At 40.1% G+C, this 22,907-nt stretch overlaps 1 protein-coding gene across 1 annotated transcript; it reads right to left on the bottom strand.

The window, feature by feature from the left end:
• Window positions 1-396: 396 nt before the first annotated feature.
• On the bottom strand, window positions 397-21,690 carry SLC40A1 (solute carrier family 40 member 1). The gene is made up of 8 exons (XM_061135676.1): window positions 21,339-21,690; window positions 20,781-20,848; window positions 15,679-15,838; window positions 13,426-13,541; window positions 12,031-12,157; window positions 4,773-5,015; window positions 3,318-3,971; window positions 397-2,231 (listed from the first exon to the last, which is right to left on the bottom strand). The coding sequence occupies exons 1-8, from the start codon at window positions 21,379-21,381 to the stop codon at window positions 1,918-1,920; spliced, it is 1,725 nt and encodes a 574-aa protein (XP_060991659.1). The 5' UTR covers window positions 21,382-21,690; the 3' UTR covers window positions 397-1,917.
• Window positions 21,691-22,907: the final 1,217 nt, after the last annotated feature.

The following is a 22,907-nucleotide window of genomic DNA, read 5'->3' as shown; positions in this document are numbered from 1 at the left end:
GTCAGCAGCTGCTCAGTAATTATGGGCGATGACAGAAGTCCTCACACTCCCAATTTTGGGGGGAAAAGAAAAGGACTCTCTGATCAACCGTGTTTTGAGTCAAATCTGCATCTTCAAGACCAATCAGTCTGGGACACAGATTGGTTGTTTAGTAAACATTTGCTGAATAGAGAATATGGCTCTACTCTCTGTTATTAGTTAGACCCGACTTCTAGTAATTTTATTACTGCTACCTTGTCGTATAGTCCACAAAGTGCTTCAACAAGAAGCTCCTCACTTGACTCAATCAGGGAAACTGTTATGTAGGTACGGCTGGTTTTATAATAACACTTCCAATTTACAAAAGAGAAAATAGAACTCAAGAGAGTTTAAAGTGACTTCTTCAAGGTCAAAGAATGAGTTCTGGGGCTCATGTTTACTATACTGTTATCCAAGCCACCATAAACTAGACATATGAGCAGGGAGATAACACTTAAAATTGTGAATTATTACAACATTATAGATCTTTAGAGAGAAACAGATACTATATACTATATACTATCTAAAACAGATGTTCTGTTAACAAAAGCAATATTAAACAACAAGGGAATGCAACTCAGGAAAAAGAAGTCAAGATTTTTTAAAATGTTTTTATATAGAAATATTTTACAAAGATTTTACAACATAGCAAATCATTACATCATACTGTAGAAAGAAGAAAAAGATTAAACCTCAAGAAAAAAGAAAGTGCTCAGCGCAATGTATTGCAGTCTCCATGAAAGTGCATGAACGGTTAAGGCAAAGTATGCCGCTGGTATTGGCATGCTGCAAAATGACTTGCAAAACAGTTTTGAAAAAATATATATAAAAAAGGATTTTTTTCCCTCCATTTTTCTCAAAGACGTTTGAAAGGGATACATTTATGAACAGTTTTGCTCTACGACTAGGTAAAAATAACTCCTGGGTACAAAACAGTAAAAGTAAAAATGTTCTACCGAGCATGTTAAAAGTAAATCAAATGATTTATAAAAACAAAACCTTTCCAAATTTGGGCCTGCTTTCTACATTTAACTTGCCAACTCCCTCATGTTCCAAGACAGAGATCATGAAGGATAGTTGTATGAGTTAAGTCCAGATCTTGACCTTCATGTGACTTTTAACTCCTAGTTTCTATGGCCAAACTGCGGGCACGTTTGAAGTCCTCATGCCTTCACTGTATTATAAATCTACCCTATAGCTTTGCTTTTACCTGTAGCTTACACAATAACCATTTTATGAAGTGCTACATATGCTTAATACAATATTTTGCCCTAGCTGATAAGAAAAATACAAAGGTGCTCTCTAAAGTTAAACCATAAACCCTATTAAAGAATTCTAGTTAAGTATTTCATTTCTCCACATATATGTCAATCCCTTAACAGCAATAGGACCAACAGGGACAATACTGGTTATCAAACTTTAATCTTCAAACTTGGAAGAGAATTTGTTTTTATAATATAACTGAGAATAAGCTTTTTTAAAAAGTAAATTAACTAGACTTGAACAAGAGTGTTAGGGCAAACTGACATATCTGAATTCTAGTACAGATAATAAATATCTGCCAAAAAATAACTTAATTCACCTGACTAATCCTTCTTCTATGGAAAATTTTACACTCTTATGAGAAATAGGGAAAATCAGTGTTACTATTCTAGTCTCTGTATTTAAACTGAGTTTCTCTTTCTCTATTTTTTTTTTCCTATCCTTAAATATAAGGGAAATTAACCAGCTCATTTCTCCTGGCTTGTTTCCTAACTAGCTTTTGGCCCTCAAGGCATAGCTATGGTAAAACCAGAGAGAGACACCCAGCAATTTATTGGAATTCTGAAGAACAAAATACGCACATGTGCTCTACATAATCTAGTAACATAATCTAGGGGTGGCAACAGCTGAACTGTCTTACACGTCAGAAGTATTAGCTTGATCTGCATCTGTAACTTCTTTATCATCACGACCACAGGCAAAAAGCTGGGAGCCCAGAGTTTTCTGGGCAAACCGGAAATACATGATGTGGCCCATTGCCACAAAGGAGACTGAAATCAGCACAAGCAAGCCGAAAGCTTCAGGATTCGGAGCCAGGATGACCATGATGAAATGCAGAAGATCAAGAAGATAGTTCATGGAGTTCTGTACACCATTTATAATGCCTCTTTCAGATTCAACAACATTTTCTTGCAGCAACTGTGTCACAGTTAAATCAAAGGACCAAAGACCTAAAATAAAAGATATTTCTTAGAAACTTAATTTTAACTTAGAGCCATACATTTCAGAACTATACATTAAATATCTGTTGACATATACAAAATACATACTTAACACTATTACCTTAAAATCACCATATGTATATTTATCATAGCTGAATTTTAGAGATTTTTCATTAATAAATACTGTGCTATTACTGGTTTCAAGAAATTGTTTTTACAGCCATAAGAAACAATTCTTTTCTGTGATTATTCATACTCTGAAAGCAGAACTCTGAAATCAGAGACATAATAAATCCTATTATAATTACTAGTATTTTTAAAGTTTAAAATGAACGGACCTAATATATTGTTAGGTTTAAAGTGTAAGGAAACTTTAAGCCATTAACACATTTACTGCTTCGGTTCTAAAGCCCCTACAATAAAGCTGTCTTGCTAAATTAATGAACTGCTTTGTATCACAAGATAAATATGGTTTCATTTCAAAAACGAATTCAGAGATAATTCATCAGTACTCTATTAATGATTACTTAAATTTTCCTTTGTAAGAGGTTTTTACATTATGCCTCCTTTCAGAGCTATAAAAACCATTTGTTTGGCAAAGTATACAACAAAGAAACATCAGCTACAGAAGAACTCCGAAGGATTTTTCTCTATTGTGTCTTATTTTTTTTAATTTAAATCCCACTTTTTTTAAACTTTATTGCATTGAACTATTTGCTAAATTACAGTCCTTTTGGTAGAGTTATAATAATAAAAAGGCTCTAAATTACTAAAATTATAATCATTATTGATAATATCTTTTTTAAAATTAACTAAATTACATTAAAAGAGAAAGATATCCACTCAGTAAAAATCTTCAAGCCCTAACCATGTTTTAAGAAAGTATATATACATACACATTCTACAAAATACAGGTTCTTTTAAACTATAAAGTTAAATTTTCATAATAAATGACTGGACTATACCTAAGAATAGAGTGGATTTTGCTTAAATTAACATTCAGGGAATATTTTAGCCCAATTTCTGCTGAATTATCTGAACCTCCATTGCCAAAAGACACTTTAGTTCATGAATATACAAAAGGAGACTTCTTACCGATTCTAGCAGCAATGACGCCTGCAAACAGCAGGCTGACAGAGATTATAGGCACGGATTCAGAACTCATCTCTGGGACAGTACTAGCAGGAACAGACCCGTTTGACATGTGCGCATCAGCTGTAGAGATGATTTCAGATATTTTTGTTGGTGTAATTGAAAGGGGTTCTGTTTGAATGAACCTAGTACGGATATCTTCAAAAGGTGAAACAGACAAGTCCAAGGGGCTTCCAGGCATGAACACGGAGATCACACACAAGATCAGACAGGAAAGCTGCGCGATTCCTGAGATCAGACCAGTCCGAACCAGGCCACATCTCCGACGCAGCCATGTAAAAGCCACAGTTCCCATTATTCCAGTTATGGCCGATGCGCCCATCAAAATACTGAGGATGGACCCGCTCAGCCCCTGAGTGTAGGCGTACCCTGTAGTGATGCAGTCAAAGCCCAGGACAGTCATATAGAGGAAAGCAAGACCCATGCCCGCCAGAAACACAGACTGGTTGTAATAGGACACCCATCCATCTCGGAAGGTGCGGAAGGGCTCAGCCATCTGAGAGGCACAGCTTGGCTCTTGCTCATGTTCAAGTTCATGGATGTCAGGGTCTTTCTCACCCATTAGATGAGTTCCCTCCAGGGGTTTTGGCTCAGATTCTGTTAATAAAAGACATTATTATTTGAAGGAGGGGACATGGAGGAAAAAGCTAACTACCTTACACAGTAATTTTCTTCTCCCCTTTCCCTCACCCATGGAGGGCATCACCCATGGACTCCCTCAGCTACTACAATATAATATGTATTTTCTTTTACTCATCTAAGGATTTCAGCCAAGGAATAAACTCCAAGTATTTACATTATAAACAAAATACTATTGATACTTCTCCCCTCCCCATTCCCCCTCTCTCTCAGAAATTATAATCCCACCAAAGTAAACAGCAGGAAAACTTTTCAGATAAAATATAATAATTGTCTGAGAAAATACACAACCTTATTTTGGGGGCCCATTTAAGATTCCATTTGCTCAGAAGCCCAACTTCCTCTTCTCTTCTTGAAAAATGTCCACCTCATATCCTCACTCTCTTCCACTGTCCTACAAAGGGCATGTAACTCCCTTCTTTACAGACTTCTAGGAATTCTCTTCTCTTTCCCCCAGTGCTCTTCCCATCACTATGCTCAACTTTGCCCAGCCCTCAATTAATTGCCCCTCTGTGCCTGCTATTCACGTTAAAAAAAGGGGCCACAGGCCCCATTCCAACTCCTTGAGGTTCAACCTAGATTTGTTCCACAGATCCTCAAAAGACTGGATTTTAACTTATTACCATGTTGATATGGTTAACCTCATGCAGGCCATCATTAATAACTAAACCTGACATAAATTCAGAATTATTTTGGTCTCAACCAACATATAAGATCTGCAAATCAAAATAAAGGGACTGAACATTTTGTTGAGTTTACCTTTGTATAAATTCAGCCGTTTCAACTCAGTTTCCTCTTTAGGAGGCGCCTTCACAGCTAGAGCAGGGGTTTTCTGGTAAACCTTCCAGAGCAGAAAGTATTCCACACACATGGATACCAAATTCCATGCCGAAATGAAACCACAGCCAATGACTGCAGAGCCAAATGTCATAATCTGGCCAACAGCCATGGGGGCCAAGATGTTGGTTAACTGGTCAATCCTTCGTATTGTAGCATTCATATCTACAGAGAGAGGTGGAGAAGGCAGGGAAGTATGCAAATCTATCAAAGAGAGACTGCCCACTTACATAATACAACTCATAAACCAAGAGTATTGATTCCTAAGATGTAAATTTCTAAAAGCACTCTGCAAGCAAACTATTTTGTTAGAAAATCAATTGCTGTTTGGAGCAAGTCACATTAAACTTGCCTCAAAAATCATGGTTCTCTAGGATTATATAAATTAGTCTAACATCAGCTTTTTAAAAATGAATTCAATAGTAACTCTACATTCATTTATTTCAACAAGCACTTAATAAATGCTTATCATGAATTAGGCTATGACAAAAAAATGAATACCCTTCCTGTCTTCATGAAGTTTATACTTGCATGGGAAAACAAAGACAATCAACAAGCATATAAATACACAGCAAGTCAGAGGTTCATTAAAGACTAAACCTGCAGAAAATGGGCAGAAAAGGGGCATAGAGAGAGTTCAGGGGAAGGGGAAAACTTCAGTTCTGTATATGGCAAGGTCAGGGAAGAACTCACGGAAAAAAAGAGAACATCACAGCAAGGCATGAAGCAGCAGGAGGCAAAAGAGTGAGTCCTGTGGGTATTAGGGAAAAGACAATCCCAGGCCAAGGCAAGTGCAAAAATCCTGGGACAGGAGGAGCATGCCAAGAAGAACAGCGAGGAGGACAGTAAGACTGCAGCAGAATGAGGAAGGGCGAGGATAAGAAGAGATGAGGTCAGAGAGGGAGGGACTGGCCCAATCAGGCAGGATCTTAGCCTACTACTTGGAAACCAATTTTTATGCCCAATGACTCAGGAAACCTTTCGAAGCTAATGAACAGAGAGGTGGTACCACAGGACTTGTATTTTTAAAGGTTCATTTTGGCTGCTGTGATGAGAAAACAGTGTGCGGTGTGTGTGTGTGTGTGTCTGTGTGTGTGTGTGTGTGCGTGTGCGTATGCGTGGGTGGGGCGGGGGTGTGGACAGCAGTGCAGCCAAGGAAACAGGTGGGAGACAATGTGCGGGGGAGCAAGACAGTAACAATGGAAACAGAGAAACAGATACTGGATATAATTTAAAGGAGAATCAGGAAGACTTGAACACAGATTAGATATGGTATGCGAGAGAAAGAGAGGAATTAGAGATGACTCTAAAGTTTTTATACCGAGCAACAATTGGAAGGATAGAGTTTCCGCTTACCAAGAAAGGGAAGACTTCAAACGAATCAGGTTTAGACAAAAGAACAAGCATTTGGTTCTAGAGATGTTGACTTCTCTAGGTATACTGACATTCAAGAGGCTCTGTCAGGCAGACAATTAAACATACAGGTCTGGAGTCCAGGGAAGAAGCAGGTACCAGATCTGCGAGTCACCGCCAGCTGCTTGATTTTTAAACCAAAGACACTGGCTGAGACCAAGCGACTGAGTATAGACTGATGAGGTCTGCGGACTGAGTCCTAGGCATGCCACTGTTTAGAGGTCAGGAAGATGAACAGGAACCAGCAAAAGAGGAGAAAAACCAGGAGACAGTGGTGTCCTAAACCAAGAGACAGCAATGTTTCAAAGAGGAGGAAGTGATCAATTGGCAAGCAATGGTGTTAAGTCAAGAAAGATGAGCATGGAGAAGCAGCTCTAGACAGGTCACATGGTAGGTACTGAGGACCTTAAAAGGAATAATTCTGGTAGGCAATAAGGGCAAATGCCTGATTGAAGCTGCTTAAAGAGGCTGGTCATTGGAAAAGACCCTAATGCTGGGAAGGACTGGGGGCAGAAGGAGAAGGGGATGACAGAGGATGAGATGGTTGGATGGCATCACTGACTCAATGGACATGGGTTTGGGTGGACTCTGGGAGTTGGTGATGGACAGGGAGGCCTGGCGTGCTGCGACTCATGGGGTCACAAAGAGTCGGACATGACGGAGCGACTGAACTGAACTAAAGAGGTTAGTGCCAACTCCAGGGGACACCATTTCTATTATATTCTAAGTGAGTGGCACTGCCTAGCTTCACAATGTGAATGCTGCACCCCCCTCCACCAGCCCTGGTATTATGGAAAGCAAGGCCCCAACCAAGCAAAGGAATTGGAAAGAGTGAGCACAGATATTTCTTTTTGTTAAGTTTTGTTCAAAAGGAGAATAAAGAAATGGGAGTGATAGAGGGGGTAAAGAAGGGCATTTTTAAGATGAGCACCATTACAGCATGTTTATATGCTCATGTGAATGATACAGTCAATGAGAAAGGATAGAATCTGAGTCTCCTCACAGGCGGCAGAGCCGTTCTTAGATAGGACCACAAGCAATTCACAAGTGTAGGTCACATAAATGGCTGTAGGTACAAGTGGGAAGAGGCATGTGAAGACGGGAGCACACGAAAGTTCTCTTCTCATCTTTCCATTTTCTCAGTAGAACACAAGGCAAGGTCATCAGAGAAAGTGAGGATGGGCGAGGCGGTACTGAATGTACGAGGAAAAAGTAAGACGCAGTCCTTTAGGAAAGTGGGAGGAGGAAGGGACCAGAGAAAACTGTATGATCATACAGCAGCATGAAAGGACCAGCTTGAACCCAGCGGTCATGAATTTTAAGCGAGAGCAGTGAGCAAAATTGTGCTTTTCTTTTTTTCACCAGCCATGTGCTACCATGGAGAGTTGGACTTAAGCAGGATCTTATGAAAGGAGTAACAAAAGGAGAGGAGGCCAAGTGAACTGAGGGTGTATACTAGGAGGCATTCATATGGTTGGAATGACTGAATTTGGAATTTAAACTGGGTAAAGAGAGGAGACAAGAGGGTGTCATGAGCAGTGGAATTGATGCCTTGCAGGTGCCAACCAGGCTGGCGCATTGCTGTGACTGGGGAACCAGGAGGAGTGAGCTGATAAGGCAGGAGGTATAGTTCAAGTCTTGGATGCCAAAGATTGAGATTAGGGAAGGGGAGGGTTTAGCAGTGATAACAAGGTCTTTGGGTATGACCATGGGAACATACAGCTGAGTCAGAGTGGAGGACAAGATGCATAAAGGAGAGGAAGTCAAGAAAATAGCCTACTTTCTCATTTTCTATCTCACAGAGTAGAGTGAAAATTGAGAAAGTCCTTATCAATCACATGGGGCACCTTGGAAAAGCATTATATGACTAATAAGCACATTAACAGAAAACCGTCATTCTTTGTCTCACTCTTCCTGGTCCTCAACTGCCTTCCAATTAGTCCTATGCATGCAGAACGCCTGCATGATAACAGGAGAACTTTGACATATTTCACCTTTCACTTGAGAAGCAAAGGCAGTTTTCATTGATCTTATACATAACCAATTTTGCAGAGGCCTCATTAACTTCCATCTGCCCCTGCTAATAATTTCCTAACATGGAAATGTAGGATTGCTCCTAATAACTCAATAACTTGAATCCAAAAATCAAATATTAATGAAAACATACACTTGAATCTGAAGGCCTCAGAACAACAATGAAATGTAATTAAAATGATTTGTTACTTTTTCACTACCTCCCTTTTCAAGAGCGCATGAAACTTCCTAATGCCACCAATTTCTTTTCTTTATTATCAAAATTTAGAAATTTCTATCTGAGGAAGCTAATCATGTTTAGATGTAATGTAGTATCAGAAAAGAGATTTCATTTTTCTGAAGCAGAATTAACTAAATAATTTTTGAAAAAGACATAAACGTTTTACTGGTAACACACTAGAGAAGAACTGGTCCTCTCAATGTGCAAACATACTCTTTTTCACAGGCTTGTATTGATTCTTACGCAAACACACAAATGTGTGCTCATTTAATTCCAATTAAGTGTTTTCAGCTGCAGCTGTGACAGAGCGGACATCAGTAACCACTTGCTGTTATAAAGGGTATATATCTTGAAGAATAATAAAAAACATATTTGCTGAGCAAATAGCACCTAGCAGGTTTGTCTACCTCAAATATGAAGACAATTTTCAGTCAACGGAGTCCAAACAAGAAATATATCTACCTTACTTGATCAAGCCAACCAGCAGATGTTTCTCTAGAATGATGGACAAGAAAAATCTCATAGACTATGAACAAAAAGTGATTAACAAAGGAAATGAAGAAGGAAATAAAATAACAGATGGAATAAAAAGTCAGGGAAAGGAAGTTTCAAACAGATTTGACAGGCTAAGGGTCATGATTCAAGAGAAGGCTTTAATAAGACACTAAATCAAGTACTTAGACAAATGAGTTGACAGATTAATTAACAGTATTTATGTGGAGAAAGTACCTTTCCTGGAGCTGTCTAAACTGGATGGTAACAACTATATTTTGACCTGATGTCACTGAAATTAGAAAACTTTTCAACCTTCCAGGGAATATCTCTCTTGTTCTTTACCCTCAGTGATACAACTTCCAATTTTATAAACTACTCTGAAAACAAGAAACATTGGGGTGAGGGGTTGGGAACAGCTAGCTTCCAGCCGACAACCGTCCCTCTTCATGGGCACACCCTTACCCCATCACGTACATTTTACACACACGCACACGTGTGCGTGATGCACATGAGCTCAGTTGGTCCCGCCCAGCCTCCTGCTTGGTTTTAGCAGTCTTTGCCAGCAACCTCAAAAATCGGCCTGCATGAACATAAATTACTCCTGACCGGACAGGTGTGTATCTGTGTATAGAGACACAAAACCAGAGGTGCCACGGGGGCAGCTGGAGTCCCCTCCTGCCACACCTTCCCCCTTTCTCTTCTGCTTTTCCTTTGCCCTCCTCTTTACTCATCTGTTCTGTACCTCTGCCTTATAGCAGGAATAGTACCAAAAGTCCATGGTGAGAGCCTCGCTGACCCCTAGGATGGAAGAATTATCTGTTCCTATTTTGAAGGACCATTTTCAATTAGTTGTTAAACAAATATGGAGGTCAAAACTTGAGGAAAAACAACATGGAGGTTTTCCTTCTTTAGGCTCTATCCTGTACTTGCGGCCGAATTTGAAACAGCACCACTTCCTAAACTAACTCACAGTGGACAAGAGTTCAACAGGCAGCTTACTTCCTTTCTTAAACTCCAGAAACTCCAGAAGGTTAGAAAACAGACTGGTTAGCCTGGATTCTTCCATTATGCAATGATTCCTCAAATAAAGAAAGACAGCCGAGAAGTGGCCAGTCATATTTTTGTTGCTTTCCTGGAATATCACTTTATAGTCAGAAAGGTCCCAGGAAACTACATGGGATCTTTGTTTTGTTACTTATTTATTTATTTAGATATTTAGCACAAATTAAAGATTCTGAGTAACTCTCTCTTCACTCAGGGCTTTTTTTTTTCTCCAATTATAGACTCTATAGACTTCACAGAGTCAGCATGAGTTAAGAAATTCAGATAAGAGAAAGAAAATCATCTTAAAAGCTAACTTTTTCCCCAAATACATTTCAACAGATATATGTGATCTATTTTTAAAATATATCCTTTTGTACCCTTTGAATTTCAAAACATTGGCATATATTAACATCCTTAAAATAACACACTAAAAGAGAAAGAAAATAACAGGAGAAAACACCAAAAAAAGGACAAAATCTTATCTTTTAATTCTATGCGACAAAAAGAGATATGGAGTTATTTCCTGTTGGTAAATGACCACAGGAACAAAAATCAGTGAGAATCACTACTTTAGCTCCAGAGAGAATTTTCTGCAATACAGGCTTTCCTGTGCTAAATGCATCTTCCATACTCACTGACCTCTAAAATCACTGTGGTATCTCTATCTGAAGCGGTATTCTTACTGCTATCACAAAGGGATGACTTAAGCAAATCCTTCTTTTTCTTCATGTAGACCTTTCACAGATTTTGCTCCCTTTCTCTCAACTTCCTGTCTTTTTTTTTTAACCACGTGTCTAGTCAAAGTTGCTTGCTAACCCCAGTACTTAATCTTGCCTCTGTGTCCTGGGATAAGCCACTAGAGTGATCTGGAATGGTCTTGTCAGTCAGGATGGCTGGCAGTGAGTTTGTAATACCCATCAATCTTAGTGACTAGCAGAGTTGACTCAGCTGACCTGATCAGTAAATAAGTGTACATTCCTCCTTTACTCTGCGCAATTTCAATCCATCTATGTCTGGGTGCTATATAGAGTAAGGGGTGAGTAGGGAATGTTGAGTAAGGTAGGTTACTCTAAGCCCAAGTATTACTGATGTAATGGATATATTGCTTTGTAAGCATTCTTCAGCCTTTATTTGCCCTCTTGTAATTTCCAATGGACAACTAAAATGCAAGGCTTGTAAGACCTACATTCTATCCTATACTTCTTTAGTGTTCACAACAGCAGTTACAGTGCATCATACATAATGTAGTGAGAGTTATCAATCATAACTTTAAAGTTGAAGGAATTAACGTCCAGAGTCTATCCTAGAATCGTGTATGCACGTGTGTGCTGCATATTCAGTCACATTCGACTCTGCCACCCCGTGGGCTGCCATGTGCCAGGCTCCGTCCACGTAGTTTCCCGGGCAAGAATACTGGAGCAGACTGCCATTTCCTTCTGCAGGGGCTATTCCTGACCAGGAATCAAACCCACATCTCTTGCATCTCCTGCATTGGTAGGAGGGTTCTTTACCAGCTGAGCCACATATTTGTTTCTATTTGTTTGGATAAAAATAACATCTACAATATGACCAATAAGTACTGACAATAATAACCATAGTATGAAGATAAAATTCATGTCAAATATTCACTGTTTTAAGTATGTGAAAGAAAAAGCTCAAAAGAAATATTCTTCTATTTGCCAGGTTTTCATAGAATAAAAGAGGTCACTAGCCTATAAGTTAGCTTCTTAACAGTGAGATAAATCTTTGCCAGGTTTTCATAGAATAAAAGAGAAGGTCACTAGCCTATAAATTAGCTTCTTAACAGTGAGCCAAATCTTTGTGCTGAGATTGATAATATAAGAAAAAGACTATGCTTTCAATTTAGTATTCCTTAAAATTACTCAGAAAAAAAGGCTTAAGCCTCAGTTATTACCACTGATTTAAAGTGAATCCTAATATAAACCATTTGGTAGAAAGAGAAAAGCAAATTACCTGCTAATCTGCCTCTGTCTTCTCCTGCAACAACAACAATCCAATCCCTTTGGATTGTGATTGCGGTAGCAGTACTGGCCAAGTTTGCAATATTTGCGATCGTGATGATCAAGATATAGCATGAAGTCTAAGGAATTACAGGAAAAACATTAAACTGTCAGTTTTACCACACTGTACCTACTGGTCTTTGGTAGCATAATAAAATTTTTATTTTAATTTAATTTCATAAATTATAAAAAATCATCTTACTTGTAGACATGAAACAATAAGATAGCAGTGGTCAAGTTAAAGGGCATAATATCTTTCTAATCTGTGTCTTCTGTGGTACAAAAACATGTTGAGTGCTCAGGCATGTCTGACTCTTTGTGACCCATGGACTGTAGTCCACCAGGCTCCTCTGTCCATGGAATTCTCCAGGCAAGAACACTGGAGTGGGTAGCCATTCCCTTCTCCAGGGGATCTTCCCAACCCAGGGATCAAACCACATCTCCTGCATTTCCTGCTTGGGCAAGTGGATTCTTTACCATTGAGCTACCTGGGAAGCCCCATCTGTGGTATACATGATACAAAATAGTCATATGCACATTTATATGACCTAGTTATCACAGAGTGTTAACCTCGGGTAGTTTTTAATTCCTCCCACAAATATGTCCTTTGGAAGAAACACTGAAGGGGAAGTGAAAGGTCTTGCATTTAAATCAGAGTTCTGACATTTTCCAGTTGCATGACAACAGGCAATCAGCTAACATCATCACCTTGCCTCACTTTTTCATCAACAAAATGAAGGGAATAGGGTAGAAGGTTTCTTGTCCATCTAGCTTTGGAACTCTACAATATCAATTCAAATATACCTAAGAAGATTTACTAGTGACACCCAATTTATTGTTTTCCACTACACCCATCTCTGTGCTCTTTTCCGTCAAGCTATCATGAAATTAAAGTGTGAGAAGTTACCTACTCCATGTCCTCAAATACAAATACCAATTATTATTGAGGACCACAATCATGACTGATTTATATACATGGATAACATTTCTTATATGGTGTGAACAAATTGTAGGTTGATACTGATGACCTGAAAGCTAGCAACTGGATTATGTAATAAACTCTTTGAACTGCCATTAAAACACAAAAGGAAAGAAAACTAACAGAATAAAATTTAAATTCAAACAACACACAATGAATACCTGTTATGGGCAAAAAAAAAAAAACAAACAAAAAGTGGTAGGGGATATTAAAGTAACATGGATCATAGCCTTGTCTAACTCAATGAAACTATGAGATTAAAATTAACCTATTTGCAAAATGACATTCCCTAGCCTCAGAGAGTTTTCCTCTTTTATCACTAACAGACACATCAATTTTCTGCCATCAAGAATCTTGTTGAGAACTTACAAGAACCCATCCATGGTACATAGTCAGAAGCTCGTTCTTATGTAGGAAAACCATCATCAGGATGACTCCACACAGGATGACTGAAACATTCTGGATCACCAGTGAAGTCTGGGCCACTATACAGAGGGAGAAACAGTGTTCACACACCAAAGTATCTCAATGGAGCTGCTCCCATCCATGTATTACTGTTTTACTGTATTAATGCATATGCAAATTACAAGAAATAGAAACATTCCTACCTGAACTATTTCTAGCAAGACCCAGCATATCACATCAGATCAGTAAAACTTGCAGACAGAATAAAGAAGTACTTCTCATTTTCCCTGATAAAGCCATTCATAATGACCGCATTTTCATTTATTTTCTTGAAAGTATACTGTCATAAACAGAACTATATTAGATAAACAAGATTCATGTCTCAGCCCTTTGTAGCTTAGGCAAAAATAAGAACGTGGAAGAGGCTGAGGAAGAGGTCATGGAATTCATGACCTCCTAGATGGCGGGCTGAATTTGATAAGATCGTACAGATAAGTAGGAAAGACATATAAAAAATTGCCAAGAATAAGGCAGCAGTGTGTTCCTTTTAGAACACTAAAGCTATTTGCTTTGCTATGAAATTCTAAACTACATCTTTCCTCAGAGAAAATGCCAGCTTTCTGAGAGTGAGGCATCCGTGTAGACAAGAGCTGACATAAGCACAGGTCAGGATCCAGGGAAGTCTTTCCTTTGCCACTCGCTGCAGCAGATGATCTAGGGCAGCATACTTAAACCCTTGTGTCTGTGTCTATAAAGTGAGGATATAATACACATCTATCTGCCTTCCTCACTTTATGGGGTCATTATGATGCTCAAATAAAATACTCATGAAAGCACTCTGAAAAACACAGAGGGTTGTATATGAAAGGTATAATTATAGCTCTTGCCTTGAAGGACAGTAAAGCTCATTCTGGCTTGGAAGGTTATATCAAAGCCTCGAGACAAAACAAACTGCTTTCTGAAATTAGTATGAAATAAAATCCCAACACATAAGTCATTCTTTTATTGTACAAGGCTTAAATATCAACTGAATGAGATTCTTTGCTTTCAGAACCCCACAGACCACAGGAAGGGTAGACACGTGAACAGATAATTATAAGAGCATAAGTGAAATAGCAGAGGTATTAACAAAGCTTTAATGGGACTGCAGAAAAAAACAGTGTCTCTAGTTAACTCAGCCTAGAGACATCAAAGATTTTCATGGAGACAGACACGAGTTGATTACATCGAATAAGTGCAAGATTGCTATCCCACTGAACTCCTCTTCATCCAACTCAACATTCTTTCCTAACTTACAATTTCACTGTTCAACAATCATAAGATTAAAGGTTTCTATATATAGCATTCTCATGCCCCTATGTATAATGATGTAAATAACTGGGAATTTTTTCTAGGATATAAAACCTTTTTCTATATGTTCTTTGGTCTATTGATTCTCAAAATAAAATAACGTCCATCTTGGCCATTTTACTAATAGCATCAAGTCCTAGAGTTTGATAATCCAGTTGCTTTCTAACCAGGGGCCGTCATCCTGCATTGAAAGAAACAGATACCTCAATCTTTCCCCAATGACTAAGACAGACATGGCCAGGTCTTAGCATTATCAACTGAATAATTCTGGGAAATTCTGCCCTGAATTATTATACAAATTGCTCTTATATTCTGAATAATTGAACTGTTTTCTTTTTCTTATACAATACTTAATGATTTCAGTATTAACGCTCTAGATTAATGTCAGTATACTACCATTTCTTCTTTTTCCTTAAAATGATTAATAATTCAACTCTCTGTGATCAGATGCTATTTTTTAAATCCATTGTTTTCACTTCCCCTACACACCCGCCTATATGAAACACTGTACCCCAGAGGACAGATGTTAAAGCTGTCCCAGGAACATTGTATTAAATGAACTCCAATGCAAGTCCTGGTTAAAAAGATGCCAGAGTTAAGTAAACTTTTAATGTTTAACATGGTTCACAGAAAAGTGCTATGATGTTAACCATTAACATTCCTAATTTATGAACAGCCAAAAAAGATCCCTCCCCAAATCTATAAGCTCAATACCCTGATATCCCATCTTTCTGTAGGAGTCCCAGGACCCTCCAAGCAGAGGTGCTGCCACAGAGTACCCCACCACTCAGAGGGTTCGCCACAGGGGTTTCTCTCCAGCGCAGGCCCTGGTCCCATGAGCACAAAGGCTCCTATGACACCACTCACCTTTCAGTCTGGCATTCTTATCCACCCAGTCGCCGATGATGGCTCCCAGGACCAGCACAGAGCCTGCCACCACCAGCCCGTAGACCGCCGTCAAGAGCAGGCTGTTCCCGTAGAGCTCCACCAGGAACACAGACACCGCGAAATGCCACATTCGGTCCCCCTGGGGTCGGAGGAGAGAGAAGAGGCGTTCATAGAGTTTGGGGGTGCGAGTTGCTAGTCAATCATACTCAAAAAGCTGCTTTCCTAACAAAGGAGCGCTTTCCGGCTACCTCAAGAGACTTTCAAGGTCAACAGTTCCTCTATGGATTGAATGTGGTCAGGTGTTAAAACTCTTCATCCTGGCACAGTGGAAAATATTCCTGCCCAATTACTAAGTAAACCTGAGAGGAAAAGCATATTAATGGAACAAACATACTTATCATTCCAGAAAAGCACACAGTTTCCAAGTTCAAGAAGGATTTTTTGAGGTAAAACCTGTTCCCTTTTCTTGTCAGGTTTCTAGCCAGGCCTGGGAGTGAGAGGCATGAAGGAGTTTGCTACTGAACCAGAATGAAACTATACTATTGTAGTTTACAAACATCAGTATGCCTTTGATGTCAAGTAAAAGCTAGTTTCCCAATTTGTAAATGCTAAGAATGCACTACATTACCTTTCAAGTTTCTTTTACCTATAACATTCTAAAATCTGTGTTCTACTTCACAAATAAATTTCAAAGACATAAAACATCAGGACAATCAAAAAGATGAAGTTAATATGTTCAAATTCTGGCACCACATGAAGATGTCAGAAATAAATACATAAATAATTTTAACATTTTGACATGGATGAGTTTTAAAGGGGAGAAAAAAACTATTTCTTCTCTCCAGAGCATATAGGAAATTCTGGAATTCACTGCTGCAAAACGAGTAACAGAAACTTTTAAATGAGTTGAGCCAAATTAATATGTAAGAAGTCTAAAATGGACTTTATTTTGAACTTTTAGGCCCCATTCCTGACTTGTAAGGTTAACCTAAACCAGGACAATAATGTTCTATCATAACCTATCCCTATGAGAAATCACTACAGGAAACTAAATTCCCAGGCTAGCCTCCATAGTTACGGATTGGAAGTAGTACTACACTCCTAGTTCTTTCCAACGTCTTAACATCCTCTTGACAAATTTAGTGTATAAGGAGCAATGTATTATCCTGCTATGTCATATGATTTTAAACATTTCATAAAGCCAAGACAACAATCTGATGCATCCAAAGTTAAATGGATGCGCATACTGTAGCAAACATTTACAATAAGCTTCATGTAGACCAGTATTTCTCAAATGGGGGTCATCCTCCAGGGATCACTTAGCAACGTTTGGATCTATTTTGGGTTGTCACAACTGTGAGGGTGGGTTTACTACTGGCACCTACAGTCCCTACAACAAAGAATTAATCAGGCTAAGACGTCAATAGTGCCAAGGTACAGAAACTTTGGTGTAGAGGGTTGAGAACATTATTTGGAACCGCAGTTGAAAGTTAACATAAGAGTAGGGCCTTGAGGGATGGGGTGAATAAGGACAAGTAAACATCTGGAAACTAGTGGAAGCAGCATGTTTGAAAGACTGATTCTCACTTGATGGTCTGGAATGTGAGCTCTAGCACAGGGCAAAATCCCATACTAGAAACACAGCAAATAACCGTGCAATCAACAAAGTGGATGCGCAGGGGGTCCTGGCTGTAAATGAATGCAGATTAAGACTAAATCATCAACTATAATGTTCTGGTACACTAGATCTGTTACATCAATGTTCCAGAAGTTTGAGGTTTAATTAGTACCATAATTCACATTTCTCATACAGCTTTTTAAAGTTTGCTTTGACAATAGAAAATGCCTTCCACTTAAGTAGGAATAACGTTTCAAATACCATTGTACTAAATGACTAAAAATATATGATACAGCTTGTCTGAAAACAATAAAAAGACAATTTATACATTAAGATAAAAATGTCAATAAGAGTAACAAATTAACCTATTTTCTTAACCTTTAACATGAGAAGTACATTTAGATTTGATTAGAATAAAATGGGATGAGGAGAGCAGAGGTGCTTTATCCTAATCTCAATCCTCTAAAAAGACAAAAACACATAAATGCCTCAAATGATAGCCTGCCTCCATGAGAGAATGTCCTCTTTCCTATCAAAAAGAATAAGAAATATTATTCCGATTGCTTCTTTCTTTCCTTTCTTACACATATTCTATTGAAGAACAGTTGACTTTCTATGTTGTGTTAGTTTCTGGAGTACAGCAAAGTGACTCAGTTACACATTCTTTCTCACATTCTTTTCCATTACGGTTTATCACAGGATATTGAATATAGTTCCCTGCGCCATGTAGTAGGTTCTTCTTTCTTTCTTTGTTGTTTTACTCCTATATTTTTTTTCCAAAAGAATCTGTTTAGGTTTTTTTAAAGAAGGACTTTGAAACAAGTGCCACAAAAGTTTTCTCTCTTGCCACCTCCCTGATGGAGAAGAGTAAAACTGCTCCACTTGCTCCGATTTCCAAAGGCTTAGGCTTTAAGAAGTAACAGGCTCAACATTCACCAAGCGCAAGAATCAGGTAAAGTCTCTGTAAACACTGACCAAGCGCACTCGCAGGCCCACCCACCCATTCTTTCCTAACCTCCATTTCCTGCCCTCCCACAAGCTCTCATCATACTTTGAGGATTTGTTTACATGTTCATCTACTTCCAGGGCACTGAGCCAAAGGCCAAATGAATGTCATTACTGCACTGAATACTTTTTGAGAGGCTCCTATGTACCCAACCATACTGCAGGCATTAGAAATTCAGCAGTACACAAAAATCAAGATCTATATGTTCATGCTGCTTGCATCCCAGTGAACAGAGACCTAAAGTAAACCCAGAGTAGGCCAGGTGGTACAAATGCTAAGTGGAAAAATAAAGTAGGGTAGAGCAGGAAGGTGGCATTTTGCATGAAGCAGACCTATGAGTAGAAATCCAAGGAAGTAACAGCTGGCGCCATGCAGACATCTGGCAGTAAATGGAGCCAGTCCATAGCATGATGCATAAGATAGTAACACTGGCCACCTTTTTTCACTGCCTTACACTGTTAGTTATCTTTTTGTAATTAGATACATTGTTTAAAACCCATACCAAATTATATCATAAGTTTCTTGAAAACAGGATTCACTTCTCACCATATTTTATATTCTGATAGCACAGAGTAAAATATATTGATCCACTGGCAGAAAGAAATGAAGTCAGAAACAAAAAGCATTCAACCTCACACAAATCTAACTCAATATAACCTTCTACCCTAACACCTATATACTCAGCGTACAGGAAACCGTGGGCAATGGATAGATAGATTTGTATACATATGCATATATAATAAATAAGCACATATATTTTGTTGCAATAAAATCAGGCAAAGCGTCAAACAGGAGACAATACTCAAAAGGCAGAATTATCTAGTGTTAGAGAGCATTCCTTTTTTGCACTCTTCTGCACCAAAAAGTGAAAACCCACTAAACCTTACCCGGCTGTAATTGCTGTGTTTTGTTTTAATCCAAGTTTCCCACAAGAACTCCTTTTGCTCAATTATCTTTAAGACTGGAGTAAGCATCTGTCATTTTTCTTGTGTTTTGTAAGACAAAAAACAAATCCTCCTGGAACAATCACAGTTCCACTCTTTTGGCAAACCTGACCTGTTAACCTACTAACGAAAGGTCATAAAAACCTAAAACTTAGTCAGTATTTGGAAGTTAGGCACCTTCTTTCCCTAAGAAATAGATCCAGATCACAAGATAAGCATTTCAGACACTTACGTCTATCACTTACCACTTTTTAAAAAAATACTCAATACTACTGAATTAAATTGGAAGAGTAATTTAATTGGATTTAAATTAATTAAGGGCAGTTTCACTCGATTTCTACTTAGAATCATCAGTTACCGGAAATGAAACTCAAGCCAAGTCTACTTTGTTTACATGTATTTGCAGAGTCATCCCTGTCTAAGCCTCTGGGGAGATAGAAGCTGGCCTTTCTAAAAAGCCATCTTTGAACTGCTCTTTCTTAAAGAGCTGATAACCTAGCTTAATAATTTCCCAAGGGCATGGGTACGGATTTCCTCATACTATAGTTTCCATTCATGTCTTAAGGATGATCCAATAGCAGTTTCCAATTTAAAAAGAAAATAACATTCACAAAATTTACTCTCAAAATTCCTTCTCCTTACTTACAGTTCTGTAAAACAGAAACTTATGGTTCGGTAACTATCACACATGACACATGAATAGAATATACTCAGATTTATTGCTTTAAACAGTAAGACTGTTTAATTTAAAAGATTTTATCCATCAAAATGATTTAATAATCAAAAACACATCTATCATCCTTTGGGGATTATTCTTTGGGGTCGGGGGATGTTGGTGAAGGAACCCAGGCCTACAGAAACACTGGGACTCTTCCAAAACCACATAAGAAGTCAGAGGGTGACTTATCAATCAGCTGCTGATTTTCACTGGATGATGGCTTTTAAGATAGACTGAGATGTCTCACACATATCTAGCTACAGATAACATTTGAAAAGACCAGAATTTTCATCACTCATATATTTGTTCTTGGGGTCCATTATATTTACATTAATCTTAGAACTGCTATTTTTAGCCTGTTAGTCATGCCATTATTCTATTGTATTTTCATAGTGTGGTATGCTGGAACTTATCTTAACAAAAGAAAATAGAGAAATACCTTAAAGTATGTAAAAACAGAAAGTAGTATCAATTAGACATTCATCCATTCTTAGTAGCAGATATTACCATTTACTAAGCCTTGTAAGGCAACATACAAGATAATCCTGCCTTTTTTAATCCTGTCTTCGGATAGCTGTTGGTCTACATAAAGTATGATAACCTAACAATTAAGTAGCATTCACCAACACCTATGGGAAAACATCTTTGGTGAAAACAACTTACAGCATGTGTGTCCAATTGATTTCTTCAGATGCATGACAAAACTGGAAGATGGCTTAATACAACTGGCTCAAATGAAAGGAAACAAGAAATTGTGCAAGTATGTTGTAAGAATTACTGTAGGTCATCACTTACCCAAGTAGACAGAGAATGACCAAGGTAGAGAAGGAATTTTGCAGAGGTCAGGTAGTTTGCCAAGGAGCCTGCAAAGATACACAGTGGGGAGATAAAAAGCATGTTTAGTCCCTTGAGTGAGCTGAGGTTGGAATGCTCATTCATTTGCTCTTATTAAATACAATTAATAAAAACTGCTTTGTGGGGCAAACCATGTAGATTTCATCAAGCCACCTAGAAACTGATGGGTAGATGAAAAATTCAGCATGACCTATTATTGGTCAATACCTGCAAAACTTCACATACAGTGAAGAATGCTCTTGTTTCAACAGTCTTAAACGCCATTCTATTTTTAACAAGGCAATCCAAACCGTCCAGTCGATTCCATCCTCGTTTGTGTGCAAACTCCTTTCCCAAACCTTGAAATTCCTTTCTTCCTTAACCTCCACCAAAACCTGAGTCAAAAGAGCTGCTAAGCACGCTGGTTAAGAGCTGAGCCACATTCCTCCAAAACCTGCGTGGAGCTGCAGGTCTCCAACGAACCAACCTGTTTCTACCCCATGCGTGGGCTCAACTCACCGCAGCATCCTCCCTGACGGCTCTGCTGGCTTGTCCTGGTCATGGCACCAGACGCCCCCCGCTTGTTCTTCTGCTGTTCCTGCTGAGGCGTTTGTCACCAGGAGTGCAAGAAACTGAAGAAAGCACCGCCGAAAACACAACAGCTCTGTGCAAAAAGCCTCCGACGACGACTAGGATAAAAACAAAAAGGAAAACGGCCGGGGGTCTTCTTTTAGTCTTCTTTCCAAACTTAGCTAACACTGTAGCTGAAGTTGGAAAGGCAAAGCCTTATGGAAGCGGGTGGAGGGGGCTCAACAGGCCGTCCGAACCGACTCGGGAGCCTGCGCCGCCGCCGCCGCCGCCGCCGCGGGCCGGGCCCGGGCCGCCACTTATACGGGGACGGGGGCGGAGCTCCGGCCGCCGCCGCGGCGCGAGGCCAGGCGCCCCGCAGCCTTCCACGCCCTTCCTAGGAGTCGCCGCCCACCCGCGGCCCTCGAGGCCGTCTGGCCGCAAACGACCCGCGGGCCTGGCGGGGCCTTCGCCGGACGAGCTGAGCTCGCCGGCTTCCCCGCCCTCCGGGAGGCCGCGAGACGAGGTCGGGGAGCCCGGGCAGCCAGCCGGCTGGGCGGTGTCGGGGCAGGCGAGAGCCAAGGCCCGGGCCGGGCTGCAGAGCCGCGCTTCGCACCGGCGGCCTGGTCGGTCGGGGAGCGGGCTGCCGCCGACGGTCGACAGTCGTCGTGCAAAGCGCCAGTCTGGGCTTGGAGGTGTGGGGAAACATCCCCCCTCCCCTTTTTTTTAAACGAAAATCATTTTTAATATAGATAAATAAATAGAATCCGTGTCACGAAGGCCGTTTTCCTGGCCTTCCCGTTCCGGCCCGCCTGCGGGCAGAGAATGTCTTTCCTTCCCAGGACCTCATAGTGGGGCTTCCCTCAAAGAACCAGAATCAAAGGGCAGGAAGGGGCGCCAGGATCAGAGCCCAGCCCTCTTCAGAGGAGTCAGCGGAGCCTCTGGAAAGGTGAAGTCCCGAAACGACGAAGGGACCCAGCCCCAGCCCAGAGCTGGGGGCTCCATGTCCTTCCTGGAGAGGCAACCAGGAGGAAGCACCCAAGCGCTTCCTTCACCAACAACCTTGCTTCTCCCTCGGCGCCCTCTGAGCCCTGCCCGCACCCACATGGCCATTCCCCACCTCTCCTCCAAGCGGCCCAGGATGAGATAGGCAGTGACCAGGAATACCGGTTATCCCAGTTGTGTCCCTGTCCAGATAAAGCCATTCGGTGGCCTCCTGGAGGGGCTAGTGAAAAACTCCTTTAGAACACCAGACTTGAACCTCCCTTGACTTTTCCACCCCATCCGACCACCTCTCTGCCAAAATCCCTGGAGCCCCTAAAACCCCCAGGTTAAACTTACCTGTCTCAGTCTCGCCAAAACCTGGGGGCTGGACTCTACACATTGAAACCCCAGCCAGATTCCACTCCCTGCAAAGGCCAGACTGCCACCCAGTAGTGAAAGGAGACAAGTGAATATGTGCCCTGTATCTAGACTCTCAGTCAGGAGCCCCAGAGGTCGGAGGGGCGGGGTGCAGCTGGA

The sequence above is a fragment of the Dama dama genome, chromosome 33, assembly GCF_033118175.1.
Source record: "Dama dama isolate Ldn47 chromosome 33, ASM3311817v1, whole genome shotgun sequence".
NCBI lineage: Eukaryota > Metazoa > Chordata > Mammalia > Artiodactyla > Cervidae > Dama > Dama dama.
This window is presented reverse-complemented; position numbering and strand designations above follow the sequence as displayed.

Excerpts from the sequence above, each read along its gene's own strand:
- SLC40A1 (XM_061135676.1), bottom strand. The coding sequence starts at position 21,381 with ATGACCAGGACAAGCCAGCAGAGCCGTCAGGGAGGATGCTGCG. Across the intron at positions 15,839-20,780 it reads GTCATTCTCTGTCTACTTGG|GGGGACCGAATGTGGCATTT; the intron begins GTAAGTGATGAC and ends CTCCGACCCCAG. Across the intron at positions 2,232-3,317 it reads CGTCATTGCTGCTAGAATCG|GTCTTTGGTCCTTTGATTTA; the intron begins GTAAGAAGTCTC and ends CTTTTATTTTAG.